Source organism: Struthio camelus, chromosome 5 (assembly GCF_040807025.1).
Source record: "Struthio camelus isolate bStrCam1 chromosome 5, bStrCam1.hap1, whole genome shotgun sequence".
Taxonomy (NCBI): Eukaryota; Metazoa; Chordata; class Aves; order Struthioniformes; family Struthionidae; genus Struthio; species Struthio camelus.
This window is the reverse complement of record NC_090946.1, coordinates 4923106-4941935: the sequence shown is the minus strand read 5'-3', so window position 1 is coordinate 4941935 and position 18830 is coordinate 4923106. Positions and strand designations below refer to the sequence as shown.

The window sequence follows — 18830 nt, the reverse complement described above, 5'->3', positions numbered from 1 at the left end:
AGGGACAAAAGAGCTGTTTGTTAATGCAGTAGCGCTGGTCTGAAAACGTCTGCATTTAGTGTACTTGATGGGCACCATTGGAAATGCTCAGTACTATTTGAAGTCACCTTGGAACAAGATTGGGTTCTCTCTCTGTGAAATGATGTGCACACAGAAGGGCTCTACTTTACCCATAGCCTAAATATGCTGACCCAGGCCTGATAACATTTTCTTTATTTTAGAGAAGGAAATTGAGGAAGGAGGAAGCTATATGGCTTGCTTGGAGCTGCATTGTAAGTCCAGAAGTAGCAACTATTCCCATCCAGGGATATTCAAAAATGATAACAATAACTAGCGGAATAACTGTTCCACTTCTTCCAGACTAATGTAGATAGCATTACAATTCTAATGCTTAAAATTCCTTCCACTTAAAATCCTGGATTTTGCCGTCTAGATATATTCCTGTAGCCTTAACGAGACAAGGCTTTACCACTGTTTCTATGACCTGAACTGCAATGTTTCTTTGGTTCCTGCAACAACAAATAACCTCCTGATCTAGGGAGCAGCCACCATGGGATGTAACTTTTCATTCTAGATATTCATTCTAGACGTGCTTAAACATGCCCCTGTAATTCTGTGTGCAAATGGCTAAAGCCACGTGCTTTCCTGCTTGATTCATCCCATGTGTACTTGCAGTTGTTGTAACTGCAGGTATAAATTAGGCAGCAGGCTTTCATTTCTTGTGTTCCCACTTGCCTGAAGGTTTTAAAACCAAACCTTCTCAGTTTTTTCCTGGAAAAGGCACTCTGCCAAGGTCTAGTTAGGGCATATAGTTAGTTCCTGGAGCGCTTGCAACATTTGCCAACAGTTTCTGAGGAGCTGAACTCTTATAGAAGATGCATTGGGCTGATGAATACCCACTCGAAGTCTCTGGGATACCTAAATCAAGGCTACGCCTATGAGCTTCATCACTCTGACAGAACTGAGATGGAAGACAGTTTTTTGCGACCACCAGGCATTCACAGGAGCCTGCGGTCAGAGGATTGGGGCCAGCCCCATGCCGGGGGCATGCAGTACCCGAGCATCAAGGGCATATGTTGTAGCAGCAGCCTCGGAGTGACGGGGCTCTTCACCTTCACTGCTTTCAGTTTCTTGGTTTATCACTCCACCTCCTGATAGACTGCTTAAGAGCTGCTGTTGTTTGAGCATTTAAAAGCTTAAGGAAGGGACAGCTTAGAGCTGATGGAGCGCGTGAAGAAGGAGAGGAGGGTAAGACAGCCATCAAGTTAATGGACTCCAGTAGAACAAGAAGCCAGCTGGCCAAGGTGTGTTGTCAAGTAACATGGCATAGTGAATAGCTTAGCAGAGAGCAGAGTCCCAGGGTGTTAATTATCAGTGGATAATTTATCACTTCATAAACGTGCCCTTCCATGCCATCCACCCCCACCCCTTCCCCACATGGGAATTAATTTTTTGCGTTGCACTGCCAATCAAAGCAAAGCGACAGGGAAGGAGAGACTGAAAGCCCTGTTGCCAAGGAGACCCACCTGCGTGGGCCGGAGTCAGGGCAGCAGTAATTGCTCCCCCATTTTTTACCCAGCAGGAGCTGAGGACCTGAAACTACATCCTTAAGAAGGAAGAGATGGGGCCGAAAACAGGCAGGGAAGACAAACTAGGCACTCCCTCCAGGGCAAAGCGAAGGCAAGTGCTGGTCCTGCTATGCCTGCTTTCCATGGGTGGAGGTGCAGGTCCAGAGATGCTCCCGATGGCTACAAGCCCCACAGCACAGCAAGGTTGGGGCACAAGTCCAGCGCTTGGGTAGCAGGAGCAGCATGCACCATGTGCAGCAAGTGTACATCCTTGGTTCACTTAGTGCACTGCTGCGGCCAGCCGTCCTCCCTGAATACACCCCCACCTTGGGCAGCAATTGATGGTCATGCCGTGATGGGTCCTGATGCACGCCAAGGGGAAGCGGGCAAGAGCTGAGCAACCTATGGCTAGCCAAAGCCTCAGCCAGGTTCAACTTCTGGAGTCAGAGGGGAAAGGAAGAGCCCTGGGCCATTGCCATGACCCTAAGCAAAGGGGAAGCCAAAAGCAGGAGAAAGATCAAGGTTGGGCTGCATGCAGGCAGCACGGATCTCTCCAGGAGCTTGCAGGGAGATGGGGATGGAGCTGTGGTGCCTGTCAAGCAGGTAGAACTATTACCTGGTAGGGGGCTCATCTCCATTGGGGTGCAGCTGTGGTGAGCCAGACCACAAGGCCATTTATCTTATCTTATCTTATCTTATCTTATCTTGCCTTGCTTTGCCTTGCCCTGCTCTGAGGGGCTCAGCTAGCATTCATGTTTAAGAGCCCATCTGCATCCTGCTAATGAATCGCACCAGGGTGGGGCTATTCAATTTGTGCTCCATTAATTAAGAGTGTCTGCTGGCTCAGGGGAGCCAGCATGTCCTCCAGGGTTTGCATTAAATAGTCAGTGGGAAGGCCTATGCTTTAATTTACCTCCATCCTACCCAGCTTCTGCTGAAGTGAGGAGCTATAGCTAATATGGCCTGAGCCTTTCAACCTGTAAGCAAAGGTTTTTAGGTGAGAAAACAGCTAGGCTGCTTTCTGTGCTATTTGCTACGTGGGTGAGCATGTTTCTTGATGTTCTCCCATGCTGGGCTAGGGATGTAAGGAGCCCTGACAAGGCATGAAGGGCAGGTACGTGCTGCTGAGACTGGCTTTCCAGCCCTGCTCTGCTTTGAGTGCATTAGTTGCTCAGCAAAGCCTTGTATGAGAAGAGGGATGAATGCTGGTGACTGTGACAGCATGTGTTGCAACTTGCTTTAGCAATGATGCAATCTCTACTGATGAGCAGGCACATCCTGCAGGTTTCCTCTTCCAAGACCCCACTGCACAAGATGAAGGTAATGTAGCATGGAGAAGATTCTTGCCCTGATGGATGGGAAAAGGGTGCTAAACCAAGTAAGTCTTTCCTGTTTCTGAACTCTACCTTATAAACAAAGTTGCCCCCAATTTGCAGAGGTTGGGATGGTTGCACAGCTTGGGGGAAGTGGGAGGAGAAAGGGGAGAGCATAAATGAGGAAACCAGGGAGAACACCTATGCACCAGCCAGTACTGCAGGAATTGGCCAAACTTTGATTAGACATGATCCCCTCAACAGCTGAGCACCCAAACCCCCATGAATGTTTAGGTAGTTTTGGCTGTCATCCCTCTGACACCCATGCTCCCCATAGTCTGAGGTGACCCCATTCCCTGTGGCGGCCCCACAAAGGGATGTCAGCCCCACTCACCTTCCGGCCATGATCGCTTTCCAGACCCCTGTCACTCTCTGATCTCCTCTTCTCTGCTGTTCTGTCTTCTGCCTGCAAGAGCATGGCCACAGGAATTATTTCAAGGATTAAGCAAGGACTCTTGGCTGGGGAGTCAGTGCCCACCCCTGCGCCCATCAGCAGGTGCAAGAGCTGACCAGAAAAGGTCAGCAAGAGAGGAGAGATTGGTTCTGAGTGTCCTGAATCAAACTGATATGGGGAAAAAAAAAAGGCTAGAGAGCAAGGGATGTAAGGAGAAAAGCCAGAAAAAGGGGTACTTTCCCACAGGTCCCTCCATCTCTGCAAGCAGGAAGCAGAGAGCTGATTTATAATAGTCTCCTTAGTTTTAAAAGCAGATGGAGTTTTAGGTACCTTTGTAGACTTGGGCCAAAGGCCCAGCTCACAATTCAACTATACAGCAGCTGGGAGCTGCCTAAGATGTAGCTAACCCACCCCCGGTAAAGGTGGGAGTGATTTTTGTCCCTATAAAACACCAGGCTCCATCTCTACTTCCACTGGCTTTAGTCATGCTGCAACCACATTGGCAGCATCTGCTCTAGTGTTGATATCCCCCTGCCCGGCAGAAAGTGAAAATTAGCCTCTCTTTGTCTTAATGAGCTACTGATACTAAATATGAGGCATATGACAGCCCAGGCAGTTCTCTGCCCCTATCTGGGATTGATAATACTGCCACAGATGCAGCCCTGGCCAAGGCTGGGTTGGGGTCATGGTAGGTCTTAGCAAAACACATTCTGCAGCGTATCAAGATTTTTCTAAGAAAGGCTTCCTACCTCAGTTAAATAACATTGGGGGGTGCCACAGGGAGGGTTGCTCCCCATTGCAATGCTAGAATAAGACTGAGGGAAGGGTACCGGCCTGCCCCCCTTGCTGCCAAGCCCCTCTGTCTGTCCGCTGCTTGGGACAGAGGGACCTGTGCTTAGTGTGCACCTCCGTGAGCAGCTCCTGCTCCCATCCGGATGCTGCTGTAGCACGTGATGTTGCAGCACAGCGGCTGCCAAGTGGCACAGCATTTATCACGGCCGCCTCTCCCTGTTTCATAACCCTACATGGGAGCCCCAGGGCCGCCTTGTGCCAATGCTGCCGGCTGGCCACGAGGCCGTGGAGTTGAGGCACCCCCCCTAAGCTCCCCTCGCTGCCGGAGCATGCCAGGGCGGGGGGAGGGGGGTGAGGAGGGGGGGCACATGGGCCTGAGATTATCGAGTCGCTGTTTTGTGCAGCCAGGCAAAACAGAAACACAAAGAGGAAAAGTGCAGCGCAAACTGCCAGCTCAGCCATTCGAGAAAGCGTGAGCGCTATGAGGTCTGACCCGAGCTGGAAACAGGACTTTTATCCCAGCTATCTGCCAGCCCTTGACTGAGCCCAGAATGACAGTGCTGGATACTGGAGACTCGGCACACCAGCCTAGAAGCAGACCCTGTGTGCCCAGGTGACTGGGCCCCCCTGCAGCCTGTTCCCGCATACCCCTTGGAGGCAGGCAGGGGCGAGCTGTGGTCTGGACCAACTCTCCTTCTAGCAGCAGGCAGGTGTTTTGGGGCCATGCACGTGCACTAAGTCTGAGGCGTGTGGAAACTGTGACCATATGGCTCAGGGACGCCGCACTCAGCGTGCGACAACCCTGCTGGTTTTGCTGGTGTGGGAGCAGTATAGGTGGATGCTCGTGTAAGCAGATGGGGGGCATCGCCTGGGGAAGATATTAGGTACATGGTCCCAGGATTTCTCAGCACAGATTTGGGAAAAAATTCAAAGACTGTGCCCAGAGAAGCCATTCCAGGTTTTGCAATGGACACAGTGAAAGACAGTGGTGGGTATTCATTTAACAAGATTGCTGTGAATACTTATAGTCTCAAAAATACTCACTCCAGGCTTGAAGTCAACTCCTTCATAAAGCCCTGGAGTCTGGAAACTGGGGATCCAACTGGCATCTGCAGCCCAAGCTGAGACATTGTGTATATAGCGAGATTAAAACAGTGGAAGCTTTGCTTATTTGAGGAGGCTGACTGGGGAGCAAGGTACAGATGGATGCTCAGCTTTTGGAGCAGCTGTAAGAGAAACTGGCTGTTTTAGGAAGAGTACAAAAGAGCCAGCTGCTGCAGAAGACCTGGAGCCGCTCTGTCCCTGCAGGAAAGCTTTGTGTGGGAGGAGAGAAGGAGCACTGATTGCCTAGAAGATGCCAAAGATAGCCCCAAACTGATGGGGAAACTGAGGCAGGCAGCTGTGAGCCTGTGCTTTGATGTGCACCGCATGTCCCCAGGAAACCATACAACTCTGCATCCTTTCATACCTCCACAGGCAAAGCCAGGCTGCCTTTCTCCTTAGCCTGTTTCTATTCTGGTGGATATGTTGAAAATAGAGAGAACCAAAAAAAAAAAAAAACAAAAAACAAATCTGGTTCTCTTCACCAGGGAAGCAGATTTGAACTATGCAGTTAAGAAAACATGGTTAGCTTTGTTTTCGCGCTGGCTCAAGAGCAGATTTTCGCATTTGCTCTGCACTGCCCCGGATTTGCTGTTAGCGTGTTACGACACACCCAGACCACAGGGAAGCAAAACATGTTTTTCTCCTCCTTCCTCCTCTCCACCCCCAAAATTATGAAATATGACAATGGTATTATCATCTCACAGTTTAACTGTTCCTGCACACCAGGGGAAGAGATTTCAGGAGGGAACAAAGGCCCAAAGGAGACTGGGAAGATTACATTTGTTTATCCCGAGGTTTATGCGAGGTTTTCTCCATTTCTCAGCCATAGAACGCGCTTGGGCTGGAGCCTGCTGTCAACTAGGATGCGGTCCCAGGATCTCAGCTGCTCTCTGATGCTGCGTTTGTCCGAGCTCCCGATGCACATGCACCCAGCTAACGTTAATGTGTAAGGGTGACAATGGTGATGCTATGTCTTGTCACATCAAGCACTGGTTTGTACTAACACACCTCCAAACCAAAAGTTTTGACAGGCTTTGAGGTCCCTGGGCTATGTTATTGTGTTCTTATTTTTAAAAATAAGGGCCAAGAGATGTGTTTTATTGCCCTTCTGGTACCCACCTCTCTGAGTACGTGTGGGTACCAGAATCAGCACTCCTTCTGCAACAGGGGCTTTTCCAAAGAGCTTGGAACTGGTTTTCCAGGGCTCAAATCTCCAACTGGGCAGCATTTTTTAAAAACTTGCTCAGTACAGGAGATGATTTCTTTTTTCCAGGTCTTTTGAAAAATCTGCCTACTAATTGGGATGCCTGAAGTGAGCTAAAGGCTTTTCAGACACCCTTTCTGCCTATCTCCTCTCGCAGCAGCAGTGTGAAAGCAAAGTGTTTCTCCTGCCGCAAGGAGTTTGGTTTCTCTCCCCTGCAAGTAGGGGGGTCAGATTCATCCGCATATGTTCATGAGCACAGTTCTTGTGCCTCTTGATTACAAATAGTTATTTTTGATATGCCATCCTGGGAAACAATGTTAATAAAAATGACAACTTAAAAGCCCTGAAGCAATATCAACTGTTCATTTAAAAGACGATTTGCAACCTGCTAATTAACCATTGTGCTCCACTGGCCCTGGGCTGCCAGCTCGCAGCGCTAATGATCCTGAAACCCTGCCAGAGCATGGAGTAACCGGTTTTTTAGGAAAATGAGTGCTAGGCATTTGGCATTATCCCCAGCTCTGCTTGAGGTGAAAACCCTGATGCAGGCAGATTTAGGGAGACCCAGGCAGAGAGGGGAAGAAGGGATCCAGATGTTGCATCTCCAAGCCAGCTATGCACTGGGGGGGTCAGGTAGTTGCACTGGTAGAGCAATATGCTCAGGCTAATTTATTCTGCAGAGAGAGTGGCTCCCCCCCCACCCCCACCATACCCTTGTGCTATCTTCTGCTCATATCCCCACACAGCGCTGTTCCTTGCTGTACAGCTCTGCCCCCTGGGACCCAAATTCCTGACAGCCCTAAAACAAGAAGGTACAGTTTGGCCTTTGGTTAAGGAGACTATAAAGCAATGAAGATTTACGGGACAGGTTCACCTCGCCTAACTCTAGGCTGCTGTTGCCTTCTGAAGTGGGGGAATACAGCAGGTTGGGGAAAGATCAAGGTAGCCACATGGGACAGCAAAATATTTGCAGGAAACACATAAACCTCCTCCTAATGTACAGCCTGTGCTGCTGGCCTTGAGATCTGAGAGCAGCATCCCACAGTGGCTGGAGGCCAGAAAAGAGCAACATGTCTCGCCATCTCCCAGCTGGGTACCAGAGCCCTTGAGACAGCTACAGCCCTCTTCCGGGCATCGAAACAAAGGCTGAGCAGTGCCTCCCTCTGTCACAAGAAATCATCTTTCAGCACATAGATGCCTGGGTAATATAAGGTACTGGGGCTGTTTTGGAAAGGAAAAATGTGAAAATAGCTTTTTGTCTTGCAGTTCCGCTTTGGCAGCCTCCCCCACTGCTGTGTGCTGCCAGCTGTGATGTGGTCTGGGGCTGACAGCGTGGTGCTAGGCAGGAGCACCACGGGTAGCAAGAATGGGAGTCATTTTTTTGTTATTCTTCTTCTTTGTATTGAATTTTTTCTCGATTAAAAATAGAGAAAAATGTGGAATAATGAGGATGTTCTTCATATGCTTTCAGAGTAAATTTGGCAAGTGTGGGGAGGAGGAAGTAGATTTGACAGCAGCTGGGATGATGGATGTGATCCCTTCTCCTAGGCACCGCAGGCCTCCATGGGAGGGACAACAAAAATAATCCAGAACAAGCAGGGAACCAGATGGGGCATAGGGAGGAAACACCCAAAGGCCGGACTGCGTGCAGGTGATGGAGGAGGTTGAAAGCTAATCCTTGTTGGACTGAATCAGAGTCTCAACTCGGGTCCTAACAAAAGGCTACTCAGATGACACTGCTGATGCCCCACCAGAGGGTCTCACAGTAGCTGATCTGTTTGGAGATAAAAGTGACATTTCTCTTAGGGATTAAGAATTAATTACAGGATAGAAAACAAAACGTGGAAAGAAAAGGCCAACTTCCATGTTAGAAGGTTACCAGAGGAGCGCCACTGGAACATGTGCTGCCCAACATGTTCATATATAGGCTTGAGGAGCTGAAGAGAGAGATGACAGTTTGCTGATGATATTAAATCATCCAGGGCAAACAACAAAATTTGCCAGGAAAGAGCTGCAAAAGATCTCTTGACATTGAATGCCTACATCATAGAATTACAGATGAAATTCATTATCAATAATATAAAATAATTCACATGGGGAAAAATGACCCTTCTTATTATCTACACATGGTGATGAGGTCTGAACTATGATTACCCCTCAGGAATGAAATCTTGGTGTTATTGTGACAGGTTCTCTGAAAATGTTAGCTCAGTTCTTTAGAAAAAAAAGTAAAATTGTTAGGAGAAGAATAGAGAACAAGCCAGAAATGCCATTACGTCACTGACTATGTCCATAATGAGCCCACATCTTGAATACTTTGTACACTTCTGGTCCTTTTGTATTAAAAGGATATTGGAAAAGTAAAAAAAAAAAAATACAAACAAGGGCAATGAGAGTGATAAAAATACAGAGTTGCTTCTGCACCAGACATGACTAACTAGCGTACAACTCGCAAGCCTGCAGAAGAGATGGCTGAAGGGAGATGTGAGATGGGTCGATGAAATCATATGCTTTGGGAAAGTGAAGAGGGGATGATCTCTTCACTGCTTCCCATGATGCAGAAGCAGAAATGGCCTTATCTGGTAACAAGTTTGAAGAAAAAGAAGGGAAATAGGTTTCCGCACAACGTGTAACATAACAGTGCAGCTCCCGCTGGAGGATTTTGTGGCGGATAAAGTTTAGATGGAGTCAAAAAATGCTCTCCTCCATCCTACGTGGCAGCATGGCCCCCAGAGACCCCTCACTGCAGTGCTGGGTGGCTCGGTGTTGCTCATGTGCTTGTTGTCACTATAGCTAGGAAGGCAGAAGCATGCTTTAACCCTGTCTAACTGGGGAGGAACTGGAGCCTTGAAACACACAGAATCAGGGCTGCCAGGGTTTGTGGGTGCTGTGATCCTAACAGCCCTGGTGGGATTTGTGTACTCACAGAGCATGCAGAGCCCTCTGGCTCCCAGATCAGCACCCAAAACACAGCATCACCCTCTCCAACTATACCAGCGTTTTCCTCTGAATTTTCTGGCAGGCCGCTTGCCTGCCCTATGCCTCCATTTCCAAAATGGGTTAGTGTATTCAACAACCCTGTGACACACTCTGAGTTCTGCAGGCCAAAATTATTTAATAAAATAATTTTATATATTTTTGCATTTCTAATTCTGATCTACTCTCTGCATTACAGAGTCTCCTAGTGCCCCTTGGAGGCACACATTGCGCTGAGGTAGAGTAGGTGGGACAGACTTGCTGGATTTCTATTTCTCAAGCCCAACCACTACCAGAAAATGGAAGCACTTGTTTAAAATGTTCAGTCTTAACTCAGCTTAGAAACAACTGAAGTGACAGGCTGGGCCAGACCAAATCTCCCTGAACTCAACTAGCCCAAGTTGGCATGATGTGTGAGATGCCAACGTGAGCTGTCACTTTAGGCCCATCTGCTTCTGTCACTGATCCTGGGAAAAGGTTGACTGCTGATGGAAGAAACTAGCCTTGTCCTTTTGGCTTCGAGAGGTGACTGTGAAACCCTTCCATTTAACCCTCTCACAGCCACATCCCTTGAATCACATGGGCGCTACCTGCAAGCCGGTTTCCGGACTGGCCGTTACTTTTTAACATTACCTTTGTACTGCCCTGTCTGTTGTAGCTGTCTGTGGTCTGAAGCTACACAATTAAAATATTATGAAGAAGGTACGTTCATTATCTGAGGCTGGAACAGGGCCTGCTCAGCACAGGGAAATCACTGGGAACAAGGAAATGTGAGCTCAGCTGGAATCTGAGATAGATCTATCTGGTAACGAGTATTGGAAACTAGAATTTCAAAAACACAGCTTTATATCTCTTTCTAAATTATAAGAGGAATCCAAATAACAACAACAGCTATTCCCACAAAAAGGGCTTATTAGCATGACTCTGTTGCCCCTCCATTTCTTGGCCCTGTGAAGTAGGCTTAGTGGCAAACCCTGCGCTTGCTCCCTGCCTCCTGTGCGGGCTGGGAGAGCGCATGGTCCTGAAAGCACCCTGCAAAGTACCCCGCAAAACTCCTCTTCTGCTCTCTGTGACCTTCTGAGAGGCTGGGAGAGGTATGTTTCAAGGCTCAACAAGAGAAAGCAGAGGCTAGTTTTTTGTGACAGCAAGAAGCATGATGCTGCTGTTAAATGGATCTCGCCAGCAACTTTACTCCAAGGCCACTGGTAAGCCAGGCTATCAGCCCAGCCAGAAGGCCAGTGTGATCAAGCAACATCATTCTTTCTTTTCAATCTTAAATAATGCTGAGGGCATGCTGAGGGCTCCTTCATGGAGTTGTTCAATATTTAGACTTGTATCAAACTTTTGTGGCTTTTCCATGCACCTGAGAGATTCTTCTCTTGCTCAACCACACCTTGATGGCACCAAGTGACTGTGCAACCCCTCTCCCAGCAGATGTCAGCACCCACCAGCCTTCATGCAGCACCCAACAGGCCTCCCTCACAGCCTAGCATTTCCAGCAGAATGCCTGAGCTTTAGTCTTACCCATTGCCAGCTGTGTGACTGGATTTGGATTAAGGAAAAAAACCAAAAATAATCAGACCTAAAATGAACTTTGGTAGCTAAGGAGGAGGAGCACCAAGTTGTTTGCATTCCTGGGGATTATCAGGCTTATGTTCTAGCCTGTGGCTCAAGGGATAAGGAGAGGAGGGATGACAGAGCTACATGAGTGCTTTGCACTCTCATACTAAGGTAATTTGGTTCGTTAGGGATGAACCCATATACGAATGAGCTTAAATGAATGGCAGCTCAGTGGGACCTGCAAGTAGCAGGAAAAAGACCTAAACTGTCAAGCTGTGCTGAATCAGCAAAATCAAATCTGCCGGGCATTAGGGGCATCACACCCTCCTCACTAGTCTACAGCTCCAAGCATCAGGTCTTCAATGGTTCGTGCAGAAATCTGAAATCTCAGTCTCTAATTTCATGTTCCATACTAAAAGTATATCAGATATTACCTTTTCCAGGACTGTATATACATTTTTAAAACAAGGCTCAGGAGCTGAGGCCAAAATATAGGCAATCCACCTGGTGCTCTTTCCTTGCACAGTCCCAGCTTTGATGGCCTCAAAGCTAAGTGACAAGCCCAGCAAGAGCAGCAGTGGAGAGAGTTGTCCTGCACATCACGGAGTTACATTTGGCAGCGCTGGCTGAGCTATCAAGAATAGCTATAGCACAGGCATGGTTAGGTCACCCTCCTTCCCGCCTTTGCATCTAGATGTACCCATAATGCCTCAGCTGAACCAGGTGACAGCTGCCATGTGAACCCCTGGGGGATACGTATTCACTAGTGGCTTGATTGGCTGGCTGATACGAGGTTTATGTCCTTAAAGAAGTCCTTGGGAGCCATGACAAAAGGGCTTCCAGAGCATACTTAAACTCTGATGAGGAGGAGAAGCTGAAGATTAACGTGGGCAACTAGCAGATGCTTGGCTGCTGTCCCAGAGAGGGTGCTGCACAGGTTTCCTGGCATTCCTGGGTGTGTTTGGCAGCTTCAGTAAGTGTTGTTTTCCCTTGCAGTTTTACTGACCCTGATGGCTGCAGGCATTCTTACTTATCTGTGCAAACTCTCAAATAGGAACATATCACATGCCTCTGTGTGTGTAAAGAGGAAGGTATTTGCACTGAAATATTTGAAATATGTTTCAAAGATCAGCAAGGTTCAGCCAACTCTTTCAGTAGGTTATTGCCAGGCACTGCGGGAGCTGGGTTTAGAAATAGATTTTGCCTTGCTCTGTTAACTTGTAAGTTGTGCAGTGTGTCTTGAGGACAGGGCTCCTGGCCCACAATCTGCTGTGTGGCCCCAAAGAGAAGGTGGAAGGAGACACCTGTGAGATTCAAGTCACATATCCCACAATGCCAGTGCCAGTTCACCGATCCCCCCAAAATAGCAGCTGATTCTTCTTGGGGACATAGTATGTTTAAGAGGCTGCTAGCTATAGGCAGCATCACAGCAAAGGGAAAGGGAATTGTAGCCTTTTCTCTTTCAGAGTGATGGAAGCCAGAAAGTGTTATGATGACAAGCTCCACAATATTAATAAATATTCTCTTCCAATGCCCTGTTGTTGTGCTAGCTCCTAATCTGTCACCATGGCCCTTTGTCACGCCAGCAAAACTTGTACATACTGCTGACACTTTGCAATTCAACCATTTGCAGTGCACTTACTTTTTCCTTGTTATCCATGGTGATGGCGATCTGCATCCGTCTCCCCCGGCGGAAGGCCACCAAGTGATTCGTCTCTTCTTCACTCAGGTCTGGCACCCTGCTCGGGCCAGTGAAGCACTCGGCGCGTTTCTCGCTGACAATCCGCTTGCCCTGGAAAGGACAGAATGAGCTTAACAACACCCCTGCTAGCCCTATGCAATACCCTCTGTAGGACAGTGGCCAGCAAATTGCAAAGGATTTTGGACCAGCAGAACAAAAATATGGGCCAGAGAGATAGTCAGGCTTCTTGGCTGGTAAAGCCACCCTGGATAGTTTAAGGTTAATATAAAATTACATAGACAAGGTTAACTGACTGCATACCAGTAGGTAGTATAGTATTTCCCCTGCTCGGATGCTTTGCAGCATCTGAGAACTGAATGACGTTTTATTTTAGGTAAGTGAACCACCTTGCGTTTGTGTCTTTTGACGCAAATACAATGTTGCGCTCTCAGCAAACAATGTGTCCCGATAATAGGTAAGGCTACATTGGAGCATAAACCTAGTAGGTGAAAGAGACAGGAAGGGCCTTGCACACAAACCATTTTCTACCCTGAAGTGTATTAACACTTGATAATTTATGGTCTTCATAATCATTGTGCGTCACATTTCTGGAATGATTTATTCAGCAGTGGAATAGTTTAGAAAGCTGATATATAAACTCCTTGAACAAGGGCAGTTTACCACTGTCAGATATTATTTCCAGCTGTCTGTATCAGTTCATGTCTTTACTGCATCTATTTACATCTGGTTCTTATTTTGCTAATTATTTTTGTAGCTGGCTGAGCTCCTGCCAGTGCCCTCAGCCATCAGTTCCACAAAATGAGTACATCTTTTGTGCAAAAGTACTTACTTTTTCTCATGTAAAAGTATCATCTTTCAGTTCCATCATGAGCCTTTTTGTTCTTGCCTTACAAGGGAATGAGAAACTTTATAAGTCATCTCAATCTTTACTCTGATCTTTTTCTCCTCTATTCATCTGTGTGACTCCTCAGCTCATCTTTATCAGCGATGAGCAAATCTCAGAAGTTTCCCTCTCTAGAGGATGGTGCATTTTCTCCTGTTTTTCCCCCAGGATCGCCACATATATCGGAGTTTTGATTTCAAAGGAGCTCAAAATCTCCAAGTAAACTTCAGTGAAAATAGGGAACTCTTCATAGCTACCAACTTGGTTTCAAAAACAAACACCCCACACTGAACTCAGATTTGTGTGGCAGTCTTGCAAGCATCAGTGAATTTGCCATGACTTATGACATCAAGACGGCTTGCATTAGCCTCATCGTCACTTGGCTCTTCCAGAAGTGCAGATGTTGGCATCGAGGGAGCCTTAGTGCAGACAGCCTCCGTCAGCAAGACTTTTTTTATCACTTGTCCAGTCATCGAGCTTCCTAACACATGATAAATGTTTTAGGAGGTAGTGGAGTATTTCCAGCATTAGACCTACAGTCTCTTGTTTATTCTGGTTTCACATCTGCATAATTTTGCTGTCTCAGCAGAGATAGTTCTTGAGTTGCTGTGGAGCATGTGAGAGGAGTGGTGGGTCCCTGCGCTGCTGTTGGTTCCGTCATTCAGAGCTGTGTGGACATGGTGGGAATTTTTTTATAAACTGCTTTGGGTATGTACAGCTCTGGTTTCAGGTTTCAGCTGTAGCTTCTAATAAGTTTTGTTGCCCTTATTGAACCTTTGCTATTTCTGCTGCTCTTGAAATAAGTGAAGCCACATGTTGCATTCAAAGTAAGGATTTGCTGCCAATCTGTTTAATGCCATTCTAGTACTTTCTGTGTTTTTCTTTGTTTGTGTCAATGCAGCCTCCTACTTTGACTGCTGCTGTGGACTGAGTAGACAGCTTCTGTGAGCCATCCCCAAAGACGTGAAGATCCTTTTCATGCGAGAGTAAAAGTTGATAGTCAAGAGAATAAGAAATTACCTTAATATGAAGTAAAACTGGCTTCTACTATAGCCAGATATTTAGCTGCACTTTTACCTGCAGACAGGATATATGTCCTGGAGAAGTCCCCATACCAATAAACTGTGTGAGCTGTTTTAAAGGTTTTAGTCTACGTATCTATCTTGAGAAGGACGTGATTTTATTAGAGCTGGGGCAGAGCCAAAACGTTCTAAATTAGTTAGTCTAAATGAATCTAAACTGCTCTGAAAGTGTAGCTATCAAATCCAGCATTTACCTTCCATCCATTAACAGGGCATGCTATACTGTCCTTAATAATACATCTCACTGTGGTCACAAAATCGAAAGCGGTTGCATTATTGCAGCTTAATAAATCACTGCCTGATTACTAAATCAAAGTAAGAACTGGCTGACGATGCAAAGGTTGATGGCAGCCTTGGCTCCAGTGACCAGGAGCTGGTGGATTTTAGGATCCTGAGAGCTGTGAGAAAGACAAGCAACAGACTAGAGACTAGGGGCTTCAGGAGAGAATATTTTGGCTTGTTCAGGGACCTAGTAGACAGAATCCCACAAGAAGCCATCTTGAAGGGCAAAGGAGCCCAGGGACCTCATTGATCTTCACATGGACAACCCCCTCAAAGCACAAGAATGGTTCTTACTGCTATGCAAGAAAATGAGCAGGTGTGGAAGGAGGCCAGCTTGTCTGAGCTCTGGACAGGGAGCTGCTGGCTGAACTAAATACAAAAAGGGAGTATATGAATGGTGGAAACGGATAGACTACCAAGGAAGAACATAGAAGCATCACCTGGGTGTGCAGGGATGGAGTTAGGAAAGCAAGAGCTCAGCTGGAGTTGAAACTGGTGAGAGGTGTGAAGATCAGCAAGAAGAACTTCTAATAGGTACATCAGCAGCACAAGGAAGTCCTTGATCTACTGGCAGAGTCTGGGTAATGCTTCACTCTCTCACAGTCCTGCAAGATTGAGTTAGAGATCATTTCAATGCAGTAAGGAGATGGGGCTCACCAGGCTGCATCTGAGGCTGCTGAGGATGCTAGCTGACATTTGAGGCCACACTCTATCTACTGCCTAGCATCTTCATCACTGACTGGAGTGATAGGACAGATTACACCTTCATCAAGCTTACAAGCGACACCAAACTGAGGGGAGTGGCTGATATTCTGGAGGGGTGGTCCTGCCGTTCAGAGGGACGTTCACAAGGCAGAGGAAGTTCAACAAAAACAAATACCAAGTCCTGCACCTGGGACAAAAGAATCCCATGCATCCATATGGGCAGGGGATTGACCCACTCAGGAGCAGCTCTCTAGAAAAGTATTTTGGGAGTCTGATAGGCAACAATTTCAACATGAGTAAGTGCTGCACCTTAGCAGACAGGAAGGCTAGTCACTCACTTTGCTGTATTTAGCATGAGGGTAGCCGTTAGGTTGATGAAAGTTAATTTCCCCCCTCTCTTTGGGCTATAGTTGAAATATTGTGTCTAGTTCTCCTCCACTCCAATATGAGAGAGGTGTTGACAAATTAGGAGGAGTCTAATGGACGGCCACCAAGATGGTCAGGCAGCTGGAGCACAGGATGCATGAGGAGAGGCTGCATTTGTTAAAACTCACAAAGAGAAGGCTAAGAGAGGACCTAATTGCAGTCTTCCTCCACCCTAAGGGGGTTTATAAAGAAGACAGAGCTTCATTCTTCTTAGAGGTGCACTGCGAAAGGCCAAGAGGTAATGGACACAAGTTGCCACAAGGGAGAGTATGACAAAATTGAGGTAGTCAGACACTTAAAAACAGGTACCCAGAAAGCCTGTGAAATCTCCATCACTGGAGATTTTCAGAACTTGACTCAATGCTGACCTGAGATAACTTGGAAGTCAGCCCTGCTCTGAGCTGAGGGGTTGGACTAGATGATCTCCAGAGGTCCCATCCCACCTCAGTTATTTTATGATTCTATAGCTGTGACCAAGGTCTCAGACTGCCTCTACTTTGAAGTAAAACCCACTGGCTTAGACCACCATGTCATCACTATATACTTTACTAGATTAGGAGACTGCATCGTTACTGCAGCTCAGCTGATGAGTGGTAACCTCCTAACCTGCAGTAAGTAACCCAAATGCATTTGCTTGTATCACCACCTTGTAAAGGATTGAGGTGGATGCTAAGAATCTTCTCCTTCAGCTAAATTGCTGAAGGCCTAGGTTTTCAAAACAGAAGGTGTAGCCACCTGGGGTATCAGCTTTCTGTCTATAAACCCACATGCCTGTGTGCAGATGTGTGCAACTACACGGATTTAGTGAATTTGCCTGATTTCTGCAGCCTCTAGCCTTTATACAATAAAGACTAGGTAGTACAGATCAGAATTCAGGATCAGTCAGCCACAGAGCTCAGAGGTACTTAGGTCTTGACTTCCAACTGCCACCTGCTTCTGAATTACTAAAACATAGAATGTCCAAAGGTAATATATTTCCCTAGCCAGAACTATTGGCAAATCCGAACACAGGATGCTATAAAACTAAAATAATATTTTGAAATTCGGTTTATTTTCTACCATTCATGTATCCCATTTCTAAATTTCACCAAAATTGGAGACTGGAATTAGAATGGTCAGCATGGGATTCCTGTTTGCAGTCAAAGAAACCAGTGTGGATTTTCTTTATGCCGGTGCCAATCCATTAATGGATGTGGGTGGGAGAAAAATTAACCTTTCGCATAGACTATCTTGGTCTCTTATTTCAGACCAAGGCACTGGGCTGGATAGTTCTAAGCTGCAGATCTCTCCTGCATCCCCTTTGGGTTCAGTGGGAATGTCTGTGGCCACAAGGGGAAATCTGTGGTCTCATTTGTGTTGGCAGTTATGGAGAGAGGGTCCAGTAGCTCAGAAACACAGTGTTAACATGATCACTTTAGGAAGTTACTGTGTAACAGCATTAACGCCTGTGCTCTTAACTTATGACAAATGCAGGAAGATGCAGCTTAATATGGCTCTTTCTTTACAGACAGTGTAAATGGGCACATCAACATACAGTAACTTGCAAAGATGTACTAAGCAGAGCACATGTCTTCCAGATATGCAAACATCCATTTCTCATTGCAATGAAAAGGGAGTGAAAAATCCAAACCTTGTCAGCAGCTTTGAAAACCTGAGCCTCATCTATTTAAACTTTCTCCCACAGCTGGTAAGGATGAAGTAGTGAGCCTCATTGGATCTGTGACATAACCCCAGCAATGCCAGTGGAGTCACAACAGGGACAAACACGGCCACCCTGTTTTGAAATAGATGGAGGCAAGATTGCACCTCTCACCTTTCCCTCCCCATATCAGAGTCTCCTCTTTTAAAAACCTGTTCCACGCTCACGTTTTTTTTTAGGAGGAGGCTTTTGTGAAGCAATCGCCAGAATCTCCTTCCTTTCCCCAGCATCTGCCTCCCAGGCAGCGACTCTCTGGCCGAGGAGGTCACTTACTGCCAACAAATCTGCAACCCAAGCAAGGCATCGTTCTTTCTTCATCATGCAAACAGCCCCTACAAAGGAGGATATTCTGCCACCATCAGAGCAAAGCTCTTGGGAACCACGGGGATGATGCTCTCAAATTCAACCCTCTGTACAGGGCCAGTCTTGCATGACTGGAATATATTTTGGGAAGAGCTGAGAGCTGCTGACATCCTCTGAAGGCAGCTGGACACATTATGCCTTGCAGAGTAGGCTCTTAACTATTTACTGTCCTGTCTCCCTGCTATGTTTCTAGAATGATTCAGAGGCTGAAAATATGGGCTGACTTTACTTTCGAACCACTGAATCACCAGAGCCTGGTGGTTACTTTGGTGCTGAAGCTGTGCATCACCTTTGTTCTTCAATGGTTATTATTCTCAGGAAACGTCTTTGCTCCAGGGTAATCCTGAGTTTCCTGAGATATCCAAGGTAATGCAATTTGGCTCTTTTAAACCCTGGGCAGGTATGCACAATAATACTAGTACTGATGAGGTTAATAAATGAATGGGAGAGTTGGGCTGCCCTGCCCTAAACAAAGCACCAACATAAGGTGGTTGGCATCCTTGTTAATTTTTTTTATTAGTTACAAAGTAAATCCAGTCACGGCTTGGGATAGTAGCAAGCTATTAATCCATAACTTCTACATCAAATATTAATTCTAGCTTAAGTCAATAGCTGCTCCCTAGAGCTCTTTACCGGTTTGTGTTTAGGCAGTGACAGCCTGTCCTTTAGACAAATAACATCGCCATGAATGACTCTTGCCAGGGAGGCCCAGTGCTG

The 18830-nt window shown here is 46.7% G+C and overlaps 1 protein-coding gene across 6 annotated transcripts in view; it reads right to left on the bottom strand.

Annotated features, from left to right (window-relative positions):
• The window catches only part of CCDC9B (coiled-coil domain containing 9B), a 53445-nt gene that overhangs the window by 22689 nt on the left and 11926 nt on the right, over nucleotides 1–18830 (bottom strand). For all 6 annotated transcript variants that reach the window (XM_068944310.1, XM_068944309.1, XM_068944311.1 and 3 more), the window contains 2 exons: nucleotides 12614–12763; nucleotides 3276–3347 (listed from right to left, as the gene is read on the bottom strand). In XM_068944310.1, the coding sequence (XP_068800411.1) occupies nucleotides 3276–3347; nucleotides 12614–12763 (222 nt within the window). The remainder of the gene's footprint in view (nucleotides 1–3275; nucleotides 3348–12613; nucleotides 12764–18830) is intronic.